Source organism: Cyprinodon tularosa, unplaced genomic scaffold (genome assembly GCF_016077235.1).
Source record: "Cyprinodon tularosa strain WSP-4 unplaced genomic scaffold, ASM1607723v1 ctg315, whole genome shotgun sequence".
Taxonomy (NCBI): domain Eukaryota; kingdom Metazoa; phylum Chordata; class Actinopteri; order Cyprinodontiformes; family Cyprinodontidae; genus Cyprinodon; species Cyprinodon tularosa.
The window spans coordinates 941801-961630 of record NW_024039025.1 but is presented as its reverse complement, the minus strand read 5'-3'; the positions used below and the strand labels follow the sequence as shown (position 1 = coordinate 961630).

At 38.6% G+C, this 19830-nt stretch overlaps 1 protein-coding gene across 1 annotated transcript in view; it reads left to right on the top strand.

Annotated features, from left to right (window-relative positions):
* The first annotated feature begins 11426 nt into the window (after nt 1-11426).
* xkr6b (XK, Kell blood group complex subunit-related family, member 6b) overlaps nt 11427-19830 on the top strand; it is a 94843-nt gene continuing 86439 nt past the window's right edge. Inside the window, exon 1 of the mRNA XM_038292645.1 lies at nt 11427-11995. Coding sequence (XP_038148573.1) covers nt 11427-11995 — 569 coding nt within the window. The remainder of the gene's footprint in view (nt 11996-19830) is intronic.

Here is a 19830-nt window from a genome sequence, read left to right as displayed (position 1 = left end):
GAGAAGAATGCAGCAGTCTAATTGAAGGTGGTCGGTCTGTGGTCAATATGGTTTCAGATCAAGGTTTGACAGTCACTGAAAGTCACAAAGTCTCTATCAGGCCTGTAAGTGTCATGTTAATGTCCTGTTCAATAAGCAATCCAGCATCCATGTTGCATATGTATTTTTTGGAGTAAATCCAAATGGCGTTGAGGTTTTCATGTCTGTCCTTTTAGTTTTGAGCGTATGATTTTTTTTACCAGCTGTTTGTGGAGGGTCTTCGGGTAATATTGCTCTTTTTCTTTTGGGCCCTGCTCATAAAAAAATAAATAAATCATGTTCTAATCTTTGGATCTATGATGCCTGACAAGAATTTATAGTGCCAAGGTAGTTTATTGGTAGGCATTTAAATGGATTAGCCTTATTCTAGGGTTCTTCATGATCACATCAAGCATGCATCAACCTCTCCAGACTCTAATCAATCAGCAGCTCTTGTGCTCGTACAGAGCTGTCAGTTTAAAAAAACAAAATAAGATCATGTCAGAGTTGGTTGGGTACATTTCAAACCCCAGACCCTGTTTTAGATATTTGCCAGTATTATAATGTAATCAGAATAATTGTATAAATAGTATAAACAGGTCTTCCTATGTATGGTTTTGGTGGTCAGTTTTCAGGTATTCCAGCCATGTAGCAGGGATGTTACTAGTCTCGTGTTTCTACTCTGCCCCTGGGAGAATACCTTTGATCGTTTAGTGGAGAACGTCCTCTTTAATAAGCTGGTTTCTGCTTCACTAGTGCACCTCTTGAGGTGGGTAGCCAGAGCTTTAAAGATACAAAGCAAGAATCTCTGTGAAGCTTTGGAGGTCTGACGTTTTAAAAATGCCTGTATGAGATCAGGGTGAATGATGAGTTATTGTCTGCAACCATCTGCAGATTAAAGCGGTTCCTGCTATAGATTAACCATTTTTGGAGCATTACATTTAATGATCATATTTGTGGCTTTTTGACCTACAACATACAGAACACTGAAAAAAGCAGTTTTGCTTTATAACTTAAAAGAATGTTCTTTATCTTAGAAATACTAACCATTGAAATAAATGACTTTTTTTATGAAAATGATGCTTTTGAATCTGAGATAGATGCAATATAATTATGAACACATTTACATTTCACTTAACATAGTTCATAATACACAAGTAGAGTAGGAGATTATTATTTTATAAAGACTGAAAAGAGAAAAGTGTTGCTTGTACATTATTTATGCTTAGCAATGTTGTGATGACAGAAACAATTAACTAAAACAGATATCTCTTATATATTAGAATTAAAATAGATTTTCCCTTGAAATTGCAATTAGAGACCCACGTAAATCACTAGGAACAGACAAGATTAACATGAGTGATGTTTACACTAGTCGCTCAATGTCCCCATTTCAAAGGACAGTTTGACATTTACTGATCAGCTCTGAACATCGTTTGCTGACTTTTCAGTACTCTTAAACAGCATCCAAACCCACATAATTAGTCACTCAGGAGTTTTATTCTAGTTTAGATAAAGACCAACTCAGTGATGATTCACTCCCTTGGTTTGACCAGGAAAAAAAAGAAAAACATCTTTGCATTCCTGAGGATGAATTGCATGCAATTTTGACAAGCCAAATTATGTATTTAACGTGGGAGCTGAGTCATGTGTGCTTCAAATAGTTCTAACCAAAGTTTCCTGCCTGAGAAAAGTTTGACTTTGTTGCCTGACCAAGTTGATGTGGCTGTCATGAAAAGTCATGTAAAAAAACATATGCCAGGGATGAACCACTGAAATCCAGGCATAGCGGACTCTGGTCTTAAACATAAGACCTCCTGTGTTCACAGGCTAAACTAAAACTCCTGCTTCTTCCCAGAGTAGGTTTGACTTGTTTCCGTTGCTCCAAAACTTGTTTATGGTGTTCATTGACTGAGCCTCCAAGAGTAGTCATGAAGAGAAGAGTGATAGGAGGGTCTTAGCATTGCTCTTTACAGATAAAACCCCCACAGATCTGGGGGCTTTTTCAAGCCAATAGCCTACAGGAGGAACTATACAAGTCAGCATTCTAGTGTGAAGCCGCCTGTGCAAGAGTGAGCTCTTCCAACCCTCATCCTAATACTGCAAATTGTGCTCCTAACTCCTCTTCATTCACCTTTTGTGGAGTCAACAGTAAAAACATGATCCTGGTTAGGAAAGGATCTTTGGACTGCTGTGCTAAATCCAGACAGCATTTAGCCTTATGGACATCATTGCGCAACAGACATGCCAATGGGTTATGCTTGTTATCAAGAAGACTACAAGAACTACAAAACATGCAAATTACACAAATGCATCATATGGTTGAAACTCTTCATTATAAACCCAAAACATACAAATGAGGGTACATGAGCCTGTGTCACATACTATTGTCAAAAAGAAATAAGGTATGTTTGTTAAACTTTGTGAGGTGGGCTGTGCCTACATGGCCTGTCATGCAAAGGGTTGTGGGAATCCAGATAGTCTCCTGCATAGGCTATACACAAAACCATAAGTTTGATTTTTCTTTTTTATTGCCATGAGACAAATTTATGTATTAAAGGAATAGTACACCCAAAACATGATTAGCCTTCATTTTCTACTCACCCCCATGCTGAACAACACTCTGGAGTACTTTTTTGATATCTCAAATGCATCTGGAGATCTGGGAGGCTTCTTGCTGTCTGCTGACATTCAAATAATGGAGGTCTATGGTGCCCGAGGCAGAAAGGTCCATAAAAGTCCACAAAAAACGTGTCAATATTCCTCCATACTGCTTGTCCAATGTATTCCAAGTGTCCTGAGTGGGTAGCATCCAGAATTTACTCGAAAAGAAGTCATTTAGAATGTTTTTAGAGCATAAACAGTAGTGTATAGGATTTCCTGAAAGCGCGCACATGCGCGTTCATGACGCTACGGAAGCCGGCAGACCTAACCAGACGAAAGTGCGCATTCAGCTCGGCAAAGAACTCATGCTCTTCCTCAACACTGAAGTCCTCAGACATTTTTCTTTCGTTGTTTCTTTCTTTGCACAGGTAAACAGCACATTTCTTCTTCTACGCCGGCATTATTGGCAGAGCAGACGCTGAATGCGCACTTTCATCTGGTTTGGTCTGCCGGCTTCCGTAGCTTCGTGAACGCGCATGTGCGCGCTTTCAGGAAGTCCTATACACTACTGTTTATGCTCTAAAAACATTCTAAATGACTTTGTTTCGAGAAAATTCTGGATGCTACCCACTCAGGACACTTGGAATACATTGGACGAGCAGTATGGAGGAATATTGACACGTTATTTGTGGACTTTTATGGACCTTTCTGCCTCGGGCGCCATGGACCTCCATTATTTGAATGTCAGCAGACAACAAGAAGCCTCCCAGATCTCCAGATGCATTTGAGATATCAAAAAAGTACTCCAGAGTGTTGTTCAGCATGGGGGTGAGTAGAAAATGAAGGCTAATCATGTTTTGGGTGTACTATTCCTTTAAATATTGTTGGATATTTGAAGTGATTTAGTAATGTTTTTTCCATTTTTTTAATTAGTCAGGAATGACTCCTTCATACCACTGCTTATGTTCACACAGCAGGAAGAAGGAGAGAGAGAACTCCATGCAGAGAGTGCCATATCACAGAGATGAGTGTCTGTCCTGACCCTCAGACCATATTTCCTCTAGTGATATGAAGAAGTCTTTCCGGATATTTTTCTGTTAAATTCCTCTCACTCCTCACATGGATTCTCTTTCAGAACTCCCCCACATCCCATTAAAACCAACCACATGCCTGTTCACTTCTCCACCAACGTCTCCAGCTCCATTTGGAAATAAAGGCTCATTACCAAACTACACCAATCACCACCATCTACAACCCTCAGCCTCTGTCCTTATACCTACGGTCCTCCTGGAACTCCACCATCACCACATACAATAAGATTTAGTTTCTCATCTTCGCCATCATCATCAATCTTTAAACCCTCAAACATCTTGCGAACACCGACTTTTCGTCATGAGTTCCTTCCTGGATCTTATTCAAGAGCCACGAAGAAGCATTTTATCCACCGTCTGTGTTCATAAACCATTTAAATCTTCCTCAGATCGACAAGGATTTCACATAACACCAGGCTCAAATTTAAACCCAGGATGTTTAGCTCTAAGAACGTTGATCTACTCAAAGACTGTTGGTCTAAACTTATAAAGGAGAATGGTGCATTTTAATTTGTTTATTTTTCTTTACAAATGTAAATGTGGGAACCGAAGCATAAAAATTACATTCGGCAACTGAAATGCGATCTGGAAATTGAAATGGCCATTTAAAGACGTGAATATATTTTGATTTAAAAAATCCTATTGTACTTTGAGCCACATTGTTCAGGAAGTTATCCTCCTAAAAAGTGAACATGTGGGGCAGTATCAAGTCTTTTGCCAACTCTAACCCTCAAACTTGTCTTTCTTCAACAAAAGCCATCAGCTTCTCTGTTAGCAGATTTCCTCAACCAAGCAGCAGTTCTTAGACGCTCATCCAGAGATGCCACTTCTGGCCGATTTTGCTATTCATGATCTCTGTGTCCCCAGTATTACATTAGCTGGTATATATTTTGTTTTTTGGATAAACAGTGATTTGTAAGATACTTCAAACCTTGGTATAATGATCTAAAACCTAATGCATATTGAAACTTCTCTACAAATCAATATCTGGTCTGTCTGATGTCTGTCTCCAAGGTTCCCTGAGAACATAAAACAAAAGCTGGATTTATAATATTATTAAACTAGACTAAGTCGGGCTTCATTTGATAAATGTCTTGAAATGAAAGCTGTTTGAACAAAATTTTATGATTGGACCGCAAGGGAAATGTAGGTCAAATAGAAATACACAGATTTTATTTAAAAACAAATGTGCTCTACATTGATTTATTATGTGATACTTTAGTTAATATGTTTCTTTAACAAGAGACCCCAAGTATATCAAATAAAGTTTTTGGTATTTGCAAAATGTGAAGGTGGATAAAAAAGAAGAATCTCAACCAAAAACCTATTAGTGGGTTTTTGAGGTAGAGGTGCTGAAATAAAATCTGTACAAGCCTGTGGCTTTTTCCACTCCTTATGATACTTATGTTTGACGCAATTTAATACGTTTTAGGGCATTTTACACATGAACCTGAAGAACACTTTCTTTTAAAAGTCAACCAAAAAAAAAAAGAACACCCAAGATGTGCAATAAGACGCTGTCATGTTTGTGATGGTGAAGACAGAAACTGTATTTTAAGATAATAACAGGAACTGCACAAAATGAGGGAAAAGAGTTCAAATGTTAAAGCACTCAGACTTTTACCAAATTGTAAGAATTTTGAGGACAAAACGTATTAAAGAGTAGTATTTGTAAGATTCATAAATATACAAACAATGAAAAAATGTGAAGCATTGATGAGACCTCAGAAGAGAAAAAGATTTGAAAGCACACACACACACACACACACACACACACACACACACACACACACACACACACACACACACACACACACACACACACACACACACACACACACACCTTAACAACCCTTAACCTAACTATTACAGGTTCATACCCAACCCTAACCCCAACCTAAACTCAAGTCACATCTTAGTCCTAAACGTGAACCCTGACCCAAAAACCCCTGACCTGGAAATGGGCCCCACAATGAATTAAAGACAAGAACACACACATAGACAAGGGCTGGGTAGAAAATAGGGTTGTTAAAGAAAAGGCGAAATCAAAACTAGTTTTGAATTCTAAGAAATTTGAAAAGCTATAAAGTTGTTTAGACAAACAGATCGGATTAGGATTCTCTGTACCAACAAGTGGACATATGACACTCCTTTAGCCAACTGTTAGGAAAAAGGTTAAAGCTTTTTCCCAAACTGTTAAAGATAGTACTTTAAAAATAATGGTCTGCCAAAACTGATAAGTAGTGCCTAGCTGCAGTGTGTCCTAGTATGTCAAGTATGCCAATGTACTTACATTATGTCCTGTTTAATCCCAACCCCATAATTATTTAACACAAAGCATTATTAAATGTTTATTTCCCCCTTTTGAAAGGTTTTTATTTATCCATTTATTTATTCATCCATTCAGTGTTCAATCTTAAAAGGGGACAACCCTTGTGTTCCTGGGCTTAGTAATGGTAATACTGTTTGGGCCGGATCTATCAAAGGTTTGCGTGTATTAAAACGTGAGCTATTTCACTGCGCACGCTAAAAAATGTACAAACTGATCTATCAACAGCGTGCTAAAAGGATTTGGTCTTTAAAACGTGCTAAATAGCGCCTCTTATCCATTTAGTACTTTTTCTGCAATGAATATGCAATATAGGGCGTTTACACGCAAAAGTGCGTCTTGTGGGAGGAGAACATGTAAATATATTAATTTAGCACTCGCAAAGTGATTTATCAAACCTGAACGCAATTTTGCTAACGGTATCTGACTCTATATTTAACACGTTTCAAAAGAAGGTGCAAATGGTCTGTATGCGTAATTGCGCACACATGGCAGCGGTTATTGTTGCAAGAAGGAGGCATGGAAATGAAGCAAGGAGACGCAGAGAACGCATTTTTTCACTCCGTGTGAATATTTTTGCAATGAACGAGGAAACGATCATCAAAACATATCGTTTATCCAGCATTGCCATTTTGGAGCTGTTGGGGGAACTCCGAATGGATTTGGAGCCAGCCACAAGGAGGATCCACGCAATACCAGATATCACAAAACTCCTTGCAACATTGCACTTTTTTGCATCTGGGTCATTCCAGCGTACGGTTGCAGCGAGAGCTGGGATCTCCCAATCTCGTTTTTTCAGAAGTGCTGTCCGACAGGGTCGGGGTTCTCCCCCTGCGCCTGTGGAGCAACGGGCCAAATGCTGGGGGGATCTCATCCACAGTCACAGGCCAATACAAAACCTTAGGGAATAAAGGTTGCCAATTTATATATATATATTTATTTATTTATTTATTTTTGTTGGGGGTCACTGTAAGATTTAAATTTCTTAATGCACTAGTTTGTACAGACTACAAACTACTTTGCCGCAAACCACAAAACGCGCAAAACCATCATTTAAATAGGGCGTCTCCAACAGTTTTGCACCTGCCACCAGTTACGCAATCACTCTTGTTAAATCACCCGCAAACCATGGTTCAGCCCCTCGTGCAAAATTCCAGTTTGCGAGCGCAAATTACTGCACGCAAAATTGGATCTTGATAAATCCGGCCCAATGTGTGGCTGAATTTAACCTGCAGCGTTAAGCTGATCGGTTTTTGCAGACCACCAAGTTTTGGCACACCACCTTTATCTACCAACCTGCTACTTCTTTCTGCCCAATTCACACGTCAAGCCTGATGATCTCAGTGAAGTGACACAGCTCTAAAAATGAGATTCCACAAAAGCTGGTCAGCCCGTAAAGTATGTAGCATCTGCCAAGGGAAAGACCATTTCATTCATGAACTGCTCTCAAGAATATTTGAAATGTTTAAAAAAAACTTAGTGGATATTGGTAACTTCAGGGTTAGAAATGAATACAAATGAATGCTCTGTCTCATGGGACACAGTGCATTCATTTTTATAGGAACAAACAAAAAATGTTATTGCAGAGGTCCTTTCTCCATAGACTAGCATCTAAGTTTTACTCTGACATGCTTTCCTTGAATGCCCCTCATGGAAGTTAAACTTGTCCAATGTCTCTCTGTTTCTACATGCATGCACTTCCATGTTAACAGTAGAGTTTTTAAGGACTCATTTCACCTGCGTTTAACGTAAACTTGCATGAAGACCTGGGCATGTTGGTAGTTGCTTTGAATGTCTTGCTCTTCAAGATACTTATATAGGTATATACATAGGTGGTCTACAGGTGCAAAACTTTTAAGATATGAATCATTCTAACATTGAAAGAAACTGGAATATCTGCAAAGGGTGGAATGGCATTCAAGCTGCAACAAGGCTAAACAAAAAAAGTAAATGAGATGCCAATAAACAAGTATTCTATTGATACCTTGTCAATGGGGATTATGGATTCAGCAAAAAGAGGAGTGTTGGCTGGTGATTAAACAGAAGTTCATGTTTGTTTCAGATTAAATGGTAAATTGAGCAGAATGGGTTTCATCTTGGATTTTAAGGTGTGGTTTCTTATGTGTGGGGTGGTAAAAAGAGGGTCATTCCAAGGGCCCAAATCATGCAAAAATGGCCAGTGCTAAAGATGGTGTATTTAAGTACATAGACAATTAGACATACCGGTATATTCAACAAAAATTGTCATAGATAACTGCAAAATAATAGTAATAGCATTAAAAGTGTGATTGAACCAATTAATTCATGGATAAATGTAAAAGAGATTTTTTTTTAAATCATGGCCGTGTGCCCCTTATATAAACTGCAAAAGAAAAAGGATGTAGTATGTTTATATTTCCGTTTACAGCACTTCTGAAATGGGTACCACTCAAACTAAACAAACAAACTTCATTGAACATGTGCTTGAAAGAGATGCTGCTGAGTTGAAACAAGCAAAACAAACAGAAAAAAATGATTTTTGAAGCTGTAATTATTGCTACGGAAACAGACTTTACTCTTGCAGGAAATCTTCAAATTCAAGATACTCTTTGAAAAGGATTTAAAGATGAAGCGACTAAAACCTCTATTTATTCTGCTTTTTGAAACACTGCTTTTGGAAGCAAAAATGCTGTGTCATGCTTAAAGTAATCTTAAAGTAATCTTGGAAGTTGACAGAACTGCTTTGTCATTTAAACTGTCCTGTCATTTTTTCCAAGAATAGTTGGACCCTGAGTCTTGTCCTCTAGAATCTGTACCTTGTACATAAATTGCATTCCTACAAAGCTGAGAAAGGAATGTAAAATCCCAAGAGCCTTTTTTTTTTTAGCAGAGTAATGACTAAATGTATTTCTAACTTATAGAACAACCTGGAACAAGGGACGTGACCTTGCTAATTTGCTGACACTTCTTCTGACCACATTTAAAAGTGCACAGGCCACAACTTATTGTGCCTGTAGGTTTGAAATGCTTTTGAAATTTACATTTACTACTTTTATGTTTATGTTCATTCCAGCATTCTAAACTTTTAAGCAGTCAGCCTAAAAACATATAAAAATAACAGCTAACAAAGGGATTTTGTTAGCTGTTTAGTATCCTCTTGTTAAGGATACCAAATTTTCTTGCTAGAAATGACAAAAGCTCAAAATGAAAACAAAGTACACTTACTACAGTATAATGAAGTTTGTAAAATGTTGGTTTTAAAGAGGATGAGTGGAGATATATATTTTGCTAGTATCTTCCATTGACAATATCAGAAATTTATAATTTTTACTGGAGTTATCTTGAAAATAATACATATCAATTTAACCTTTGCAAGTTTCATTAGCACAAATAATCCTCTCTGCAATATTATTCCATTGTTGGCAGTTTTACATAAAAACTAGAAAGGTTTAGGTTTAGGTTTGTGCAATCAGTGCATTTTCAACTTAACAGCAAACATTTGGTTTGGGCCAAGGGATTGTTTACTATAATCATTTGTTATAAAATTTCTATATGCAATACTTTTATCTATCAGAAAAACAAAAAACAAACAAACAAATAAACCCTCAAAAACTGTCAATTAAATTTAGGTGTTTATATATGATCTGGAACATGTTCCTACATTCTTTGATTTTTAATGAGTAAATAAAGAAACAACTCTTTAGTTTATAAGTGTTGATTTCTTAGCTCTTTGTTTTCAATGTGTACTGTCAGTTCAGTTTTATTCAGTAGCATTAAAACAGTCATTATATTACATCATTATGTTAAATAACAAATATTCAAATATCAAGAACAACATAATTAGACAGATTTTGAAAAAAGGATTTAAAAAAACACAGAGATGGTTAAAGTTCAGCACTGGACAGCTCCCATCAAATTTAAACAGGCAGAACAGAGCAGAGCACAGCAGAGCATAGCAGAGCAGCGATGAAGCTGAAACAGGAATGGACCAATCAATCTCATGCTGTATGTGACCCTCCATGGCAGCTCTGTGGGCTCAGTCTAATCACAGACTTATAACGCCTTTGCTAACCCATGCACTCCTCAATCAAAGCTGTAGAAAGAAGAAAAAAACCTAATCACAGTTCAGTCGTTTTTCTGTACTAGTATTAAATAAGATTCAGTAACACAGTAATACACCCAATTTTTTCAAACGTAAATAAAATAACAAACTATTAAAAAACACAATCATCTATCCATTTTTTTGCCCAGCCTCTACTACTCAGATACCCACAATAATCACAATAGTAAATGATAAATGCATGTATTTTAATCCCAGAATAGATCTAAGTGTTCTTTTTTTCCTTTCTCAACATCAGTTTACAAAAAGTATATCTGTTGTTGAGGAAAATTAAGAAAAAATATGTTTTAAAAAATCAAAACCAACATAGCAACAAATGATTGTTGATGAGAACTCTTCTGCCTATCTACAGGGCATTAAACATGGCACAAAACTAACACTGCTCATCACAATAAAGACATCGTTCCGGCTACAAGAAAACAAGTATAATATCCTTTGGAGATTCTGTCTTTGACCAATCTTAAAGGCAAACATGTAAGAACTGAAGAGGCGATGAATGGAGCTAAAGATTTAAAACTGGAGTGAAGTTTTACCCTTGCATTTTTGAGTAGACAACTAGAGCTACACTTCTGGTATTTGGGGAATTTGTTATTGGTTTTTGTTGTTTAGCTCTTTTATTTTTGCGCCCAATCCTTGTGTTTAATTGCCTTTTATATAATTTATGAAAAAGAAAGGATAGAGACTGGTAGGAAAACTCCTACTTCATAATAGGAATAGGTTTACCAAAATCCTCCCTAACTGCAGCACACATGCAGAATGTATTTGGCCGCCTCAAAGGAGACGCTAGATGGCAACCAAGCTGGGTGGTAGGCCTAGATGCTGTGTGTGTCTGATTGTGTGTAAGAGAGTATGGGAGAGGGGAAGGGGGGGTAAATTACGTCGGCGTGGGACAGTGGAGGGACTTGCGGTCTGCTGATGGCACTCAGCTTGCAGCTGGAGGCGAGCAGCAGAAAAGGAAAACAACAGAGCAGAGCAGAATGGATTAAAAACTAAGTGAAGAGTATTGGACCACAGCTGGATGTGAGAGGTTACAAATGATATTATTTAAGCTGAGAGATTAGTGTGACCAGGTGGGGATAGATCTGCAGTGAAAGGCGGGGAGAAAAGGGATGCGCTGCGTCTCTGGTGACGCTGGCGCGCAGTTTGGGGATGGAGTCCGCAACGGCGACGCGCTGACACCCCGCTTTTAGATGGCTTCAACATTTGGGGTGCAACAACACAGGTGTCAGGGAAGTGTCGTCACGAACCCCGGAAGCCGGAGGAGGTGGGAACATCAGAGGGAAAGATGGCAGCGAAATCCGATGGTCGCGGGGTCGTCACCGGTTTCGCCCAGCTGCACAACCTGGACGAAGTGGTGGGGACGGGAGAGGACGACGCACGGGACGGCAGCTCCTTCCACATCTGCCACTGCTGCAACACTTCGTCATGCTATTGGGGCTGCCGGAGCGCCTGCCTGCATTACCTCCGGAGGAAGGGGAGAGGGAAGGGGAGGGATGCGGGGAGACCACCACGGGAGGAGCGCCTCTGGCTGGACTGCCTGTGGATCGTCCTGGCGCTGCTGGTCTTCTTCTTGGACGTGGGCACCGATCTGTGCCTGGCCGCCGACTACTACCACAAACGGAAAATAATGTGGTCAGGCTTGACCCTGCTCTTTGTCCTGGTGCCCTCAGTTCTGGTCCAGATCCTGAGCTTCAGGTGGTTTGTGCAGGATTACACCGGTGGAGGACTGGGCTCCGTAGAGGGACTAAGCAGTCGGAGGGCTACGACTAGTTACCAGAGGGACAGATGCTGTCGCCTTTCTGTCTGGATCTGGCAGACCATCATTCACATCTTTCAGATGGGACAAGTGTGGAGGTAGGGCAAACTTTTAGTCTGCTTTAAAAATATCTCCTCAACTTCTTCAAACGAAGTCCTTCCTCCTCCTCCTTCTCCTGCTGTCACCTGGTATAACCCGGAGCTTGTGTACATGACTTGGGTACAAACAGCACCATAGTGAACCCATTACGCTCGGTTTACACTTCCCACTCTAGTGCACATGCCTGCATTTCGTTTCATGCATGCATTCGCTCGAATTTTTACGCTGTCGGCAACAAATTTCCCATCCTCTCTCCAGCAGACGTCTCCACACATCTGGACAGAAAACTGCACCGAGATTGCTGAGTGCGCCATTGCGCTTATGTGGGAAAGGGGAGAAGGCGGCTATTTGTTCAAAAGAGGGCCAGTTGAAAGCTTGGAGCGAATGAGTGTGTAAGAGAGGGAGAGAGAAAGAAAGAGAGAGAGAGAGAGAGTCGCTGTTCAAATCACAGTGTACAGTCGCCTCGGTTAACCCGCTGCCCCCCTCCTTTCCTCTCTCTCCCGCCTCATACACCAACCAGAGGCCAGACAAGCATCTGGTTTCACGCCTCGCAAAACTACATCTCTCCCCACAGACATGATGTCATCGACTCCTCTGCGGCGCTCCACGGAGCTGATCCCCATAAACTGTTTCAAAGGGTTTTCACAAACCAAATCATGCGTCAGAGTAACCAACCAGCGGAGACTCTATCGGTGTGCGCGTAATATGTGACACGCAGCGTCCACAGTGGGCCAGACTATGATGGCGAGACTCCATGGTGTGTGTGTATATATATATATATATATATATATATATATATATATATATATGTATATATATATATATATATATATATATATATATATATATATATATATATATATATATATATATATATATATATATATATATATATATATATGCTGATCAGTGAGGAGAGACTTGTATTTGGTGCAAACAGACGCAGTGGCTGACATTTAAAGGAAAAATGCTGAAGCATGACGGTTGTCCAGAAAGAGGGGGTGGGGGGCTGCTAGCGTGAAACAATATAAGTAGAACCACAGCAGAATTTGATGGCAGGGGTCATGGGGTTTCATCCTGTCCTTTTGTGGTCATTATTGTTATTTTTTTAACATCCACACAGGGATGGGTGCTGTGCAGCCAGAAGCCAGAATTGATCACCACTGTGTTGCTGTATTTGTGTTTGGCAGCAAGTCGCATGCTCCCATTTCCTATAAATGGATTTTTATAAACCATGATGGTGTTTTGTTTTCAGGCATGATGCAGGATGGTTCAAACACGGGTTCCAGAGTAGAACTCACATTCAGTTATTTAATTTATTTATTTTAAAGGGAAGACACCCTGGAAAGCATATCATCTATAGTTCAGTTTCTGCGTTTTAGTGTTAAAATACATAACACATTTCTTTACCCTTTTTTTAAAATATTCACTCTTTTGCACTATAGATGCTTATGCATTCCCATTCAAATTAATTCTCCCAGACTGGGACATTCCAACTACTCATCTTGCTCATTCTAATGGTTCTTCCATTGATCAGGGGGTCTATTGCATTTGCATGTGTTTATAAATTAAGGACAGTCCCTTCTAAAGACTCTTTGGTTCATACACAAAGAAATGTATTAACTACAGAGAGCAGAATCCCAGACGTATGTAGCTTGTATGGTTTATTATGGTTTTTGTGCCCTCTGTTTCTATTGATGTCAGTGGTTGCAAACAGTTATGCCAATTAGTCTAATCACCCATATAAACCCAGTGAAGACTGGTGAAGCAGGTGATGGAAATAAAAAAAAAACAATCAAAATCAAAGAAGAAAAGCAGGACCTATAGATTGTCATATAAACTGTATATTGAGACTGCATCATTCATTCACAATAACTGAAAAATACTGAACACTTCTTTTATTCTAATTATCAGGTTACTATAGAGATCTAAAAAAAACAACACATTTTTTTTGTCAAAAGTGTATTCATTATAATAAAAAAATAAAACAAAACAAGTTACCAGTCAGCAGGTAATTTCTTATTATAAGCAAATGTTAACGTAATATAAAAAAAGATGATACATTAGAGAAGATGATGGCACCGGGGTAGAAAGAGATATTGGAAAACTCTATTCAAATATACCTTTTTTCGTTCCTCCTTCAGAACTACAACATCTGCATAAAACTTGAAAAAGGGAAAATAAGTGATAATTCACACTCTACTAAATTAGTTCTACATTAAAAGCCAAGGTATATTTTTAAATACACCTCGACTTTTGATGTAATGACCCACCCTGAGCTCTGGATGTTGTCAGGCTGTCTTGGCTGACACTCCTCTTCATCGTTGCATAGAGGTCGGGGACAGTATCCCAGGATGTCTGTTGAGAAAGGTGGTTCCCCTGCATAAGAATGGGGACAGAAGGGTGTCTTCCAGTCTTCCACACTTCTCTGCCTCCCAGTGAAAGCCTTTGTCAGGGTCCTAGAGAGGAGACTCTGCTGATTTTCAAACCTTGGCTTCAGGAGGAGCTCATCCTGGCAGTGGAACAGCGGACCAGCTCTACACTTTCTTCAGGGTTCTTGAGGGTGCACGGGGTTTGCCCTACTGGTCCACATGGGATTTGTGGACTTTGAGAAGGCATTTGACCATGTCCCTCATGGTGCCCTGTGGGGGTACCTCAGGAGAACAGAGTCAAGAGCCTACTAGGGGCTATCCAGTCTCTGTAAATGACCAGGAGTTTGATCTGCATTGTCGGTATTAATCGTAACCCTATGTCACCGGTCCTATTCATAAAATTTGTGAACAGGATTTCTAATGGCAGCCAAGGGCAAGAGGGGGTCTGGCTTGGGGATGTCCCTGCTTTTTGCAGATGACATGGTTCCGCTTGCTCCCTCCTGCCAAGAACTACAACATATACTTGAGCAGTTCGCAGCCAAGTCTGCGGCCGGGAACCTGCTCCTACAAGTCCAAGGACATTGATCTCAACCTCAAAAAGGTGGCTATTTACAATTTTTATTTTATTACTGCCCTAAGTGGGTTGCTCTTTCAGCCAAATGCATGTTTTTCAGTCTCTATACTCCATTTAACGATTAATCTATTACTAAATTAGTTGATGGGCATTTCAATAATCGATTAATCATGATTACGAGTTTTACGATTAATTGTTTCGTTCCTAATAAATACACAATGATACGCATGATCAGGGGCGCATGACTGTCATCCAGGGGTTTGTGGGATTAAATTCAGTTATCCTTGAATGAACCAAAACATTTAGTTGTAGGGATTTCTACTCTTGCCAGTGGTAATCCTGCAAATAAGTGTTGCTTCTGTGCGTAATTTTACGTTGGTTGAATGCTACCACAGACAGAGATTAATCAAAATAAGTGGTCCTCCTGATTGTCAATCATTCTGTTGATATGTTTATGCAAGGCTTTCCCCATTTTCATTGAATGTGACATAGTGGAAAAATTGAAAATCTTCTTTTGGAAAGTAAGCTTGTATGGGCTATACAAACAGCAACTTTTAAACAGAGCGTGCACGAGGACAAATAGGATTGTTCATGCTCTAGCACACATTTAATAGGCATTCCCTTCAGGAGAAAAGTTTTGCATGTGCATCTTTTTAAAGTGGAGAGGGTGAGTATATTCTAAAATTCACAAAATCCTTCACTATACCTTTAACTTTCCTTAAATAGCTCATTTCAGTGGCACCAAGGATTCACACCTTTTTGTTTTGGTGTTGCATCTCAAAGTTGCATTAAGAAACTTAGTTTTGTCAGCTTGCTCTGTACTGAACCATTCTGCATATGTTCTTCTTCAAAGCAGCTGTGGATTTGTTCAATTTGTTACTGCGTGAAAGTTGAGTGCTTGTGCCAAAAATGTCCTCCGCATATTTTTGCTCAGTCACACTGTGTCTCAACCGCTTCATTTAAATCAAAAATAAGTTATTGCAATGACAAAGTATATATTTTTTTTACAAAGCCTTTTTATAAATGATACAAAATGGTTGTAGACCTTAACCAAATTTGGTGCAAGTTTAGATGGATTCAAACAAAACAGTAACATTTCAAACTTTCTGAAAATCCTAAATGATTGTTCATTAAGAATAGGACCAAGTCTGTCTCAAAAGCATTAAAAAGAAATAACCTGAGATGCTCATACAGTTCTGTATGTTCCATTCAATAGGGCTGGTTTTAGCTCCATTCCCAAGGATACATTAACATTTGACAGGAATAAACCGGATTTGAACCAAACACATTTGGCTTGCAAGACATCTGCCTTTCCCGCTGTGCAACAATCACCCTGGATCTGCTAGCAGCTTTAGAGCTTATAGTCAGGAATTCTTGTCAGCCCTCTGTCATTCACCAGACATGATCCGTCTGACCAACGATCTGGAGTGAAAGGTCAAAAGCTGTTCCTCTCAGCTTAGCTAGAGTTCGCAACCTCTAAGACTCTCTAGAATATCAGCTGATATGGGGATTATTTGGCAGGCCATTCTGTCAAAATGAAATAATCTTACAATACATCATGGGATTTCATGCAGTGTTTGATTTTAGCACAGCACTAAGGACACTTAATTTAAAAAGCTTAACTTGATGTTTTCTAATCATCAACTAATTTTAGTAATCAATAAATCGTTTAATGGAGTATAGAGACTGAAAACATGCCTTTAGCTCACAGAGTGATCCAGTTAGAGCAGTAATAATATCAAAATTGTAAAATAAAAGACCAGTGTTTCATAGACCTGCTGCGACATGCTCCATTTGTGAAAAGTTTTCACATAATTATTGTCTTAAAACAGACCAAGGTGCTGAAAGGAGTGAAAAGTGCTTCCTCATCATGTCTCATTAGCTACTTCTACATTTTAGTGCATTCACCCATCCCCTATCATCAAGCATCTGAGGATCAGGTCAAATTCAATGTGCTTGTGTTGCAATTATCTCCATGTTAATTGTTGACAGAATCCCATCTATAATCCCGATATGTCACCAGTTACCAAAGCTCTTTCATGTCCCTCCATGCTGGGAACCTGCAGCTCTGCTGATGGTGTTAAGGATTCCGCTCATGCACACACTGGATCAGACATACACAGAGGTCTCCCGGTGGTACGATGGACAGCTTAATCAGTGTAAGCCCAAATTAGCTCACAGCTGAGAGAGGAAATGCATCCATCTCTTCCCCCTCCTCTGTAGAAATCATGTGGAAAGGTTTGAAATATCCATGTAGGGAATTCCCAGCCAAGGGGAACTATGTGCATTGATTTTTTTTAGATCTGTGGTTTATTAAAAAAGTATTGCATCTACTTTAAAAGCTCTCTGAATTGCAATATCTTTGTCTTAGTGAAAATAAGTGAGTGGCTGAGTTGAAGTAAATGCATTTTGTTAACATTGGGGTAATCTTTATTGTTGCAAAAATATTTCAAAAGATTATTTTTCTTTAAGTGATTTTTAAAAGTTAATCTTAGTATACTGAAAATATATTTTCCTCAATTTACTTCGGGTCTTAAATTCCCGCGCTGTGCAGATGTGATGTCATGTTAAATGGGTCCAGACTAGCAAACAATCAAAGCATTATATTCAATATAGATTTTTTTGGATACTAAGTAGCAACCAGCTCAACTTAGACACCTATGGAAACTTTATGTAGAAAGTAAAGTAAAAAGAAAAAAAGGAAATACCTTATCTAGTATGAGCGCAAGCTATGAGAACAAGCAGAAAAGTGCTGCAGTTCTGTGCTTTAGGCACAGGTGGCAGTATCATTAGAAAATTCTGTAAAGCCTCTTTAAAACCCTAAAATCCACACTCTATGCTGGTATAACTTCAAACTTTAGATTATTTATTTGGATTTTTAAGTGAGATACAATGAAAAAGACTTCTATAACTTTTTAACAAATGAAAAATTGAAAGTGGTGTAGTAAACAGATGTGGTGTGCAAATGTATTTAGGTCCTCTTACGCTGATATTGCTCAGTAAGAGCCAATTGAACAAGCTAGCAAAAGTATAGTACCACTGCAAACCTGCCAAAGATCGTCCATCCTTTTAAACTGACCACTGAGGGAAACAATACAGCATTAGAAAAGAAAAACACAACTGGTTAATGGTAACTCTTGAGAAGATCCAAATCTAAGAGGGAGAAAAAACTATTTACTAGTAAATTATTAGTAAGTTATTCATTAAAGGTTTGACAGAGGCTATGTTTCTGCCCTGGTCAGATGGGGCTAACATGACATTTCATACTTTAAATGCAAAATGCAATGTCTGGGACTACACGGTCACATCAACCTGAACCTCCAGAAACACAACAATACATGGTTGTGCCAACATAATACGGCGGTGTTCTTTTTCTTTATCAGTATCAGTTAGGGAGCTAAATATCAGGGTAAAAAAATAAATAAATTTGAGTCTAGGAAAGTTTGCAAAAAAGTTCAATTGAGGTTGAATTTTAGCAGGACAGCAGCATTAAATATATTGTAAGAGCTACAACAGAATGTAGGGATCAAAGCTTAGTTATGTGGTAGAAAAGTTCAGGTAAAGTTCAAAATGAATACCTGAGGCAAGACTTATAAATTGATCTTAAACACTCTCTACCAGGTTGAACTCTGTTGCAAAGAGTCATGAGGAAATCATTTCACATCTAATTATGTAAAGCCAGTACAGATTGACAGCAAAAGACCTGCGGCTGTAATTGCAGCCAAAGGTTCAGGCCACAAATGCATACCGCAATTAACATTTTTACTTGTAAGACATTATCAAAAGCATGCATCCTTTTCTTACTTCACAAAATTTTGTACTATGTGTTTGTCTATTACATAAAATCTTTTACATCTTTTACATTGCATTTTATTTTGTAGTAACCAAATTTTAACAAGCTTGAGTGGTAGGAATACAATACTAGGCATTCTAAGGTACGGTCACAAATACTACAGGGTTTTTATACACCAATACATAAGTGTGCACAGGGATTTGTTTTCCCTCAGGCAAGTCCAGCACATTTCTAAAAATGATGGCATGACTCATCTCTTATCGGTTTGCATGTATACAGCTGCATCAGAAATAATCAGGATAGTTTGTTTCAATATGAGCTATTTTGAAAGATGCAAGTTAATTTCATTACTTTCTGTTTTGACTAAACAACCAGACTAAAATGTTATTATGTTTTTTTTTTTTTTTTATTTCTATGACAAAAGTCCAGCCTGTACTCATCTCCGAGAAAATAGCACATATAAACAGCTTCCTCCACGTGTATCGGCACTATAGATAGATCAATACCTATATTTTGCCCAATGTTTTCTTGTTGACCAGTACCTTAAGATCATTTGACATGCTTGCATTAGTACTATCTCCATTTGCTATCCATTGGCAATTTTTTTGTCTGTAAATAAATGTCAGATTTTGTTTCAATTTAGGTTTGTTATCAGTGTATCATTTCCATCATGGAAAATGAAGAAGAAAATGCAATATTGGCTTCAACAATTAGGCCCTAAAAATCGGCAGCACACATCATAGATGAGTTAGACTGATGTCAAAATAATGAGCCTTAAAAACCTGCTATGATAGAGCAGAATGCAGTATGTATGCACCTTTGTTTCTCAGACTACAGCTAAATGCTCTGAAAGGACACACAACCATGATGAAAGTGATACAATACCCATTAAGAATGGATGTAGTTGTGTTTTGACTGAGGAATGATATGACGGGGGTTTTAGAATAAGCTTTCCTGCTAGAAACAATATAGCCAGATTTGATTTAAAACAAAATGGTGCAGAAAGTCAGATATTAAGTAATGATCTGTAATGCTAATAGGCTATTTTTTTCCATAGGTCCTGCAGTATTTGAGAATTATGTATGTATTTTCAGA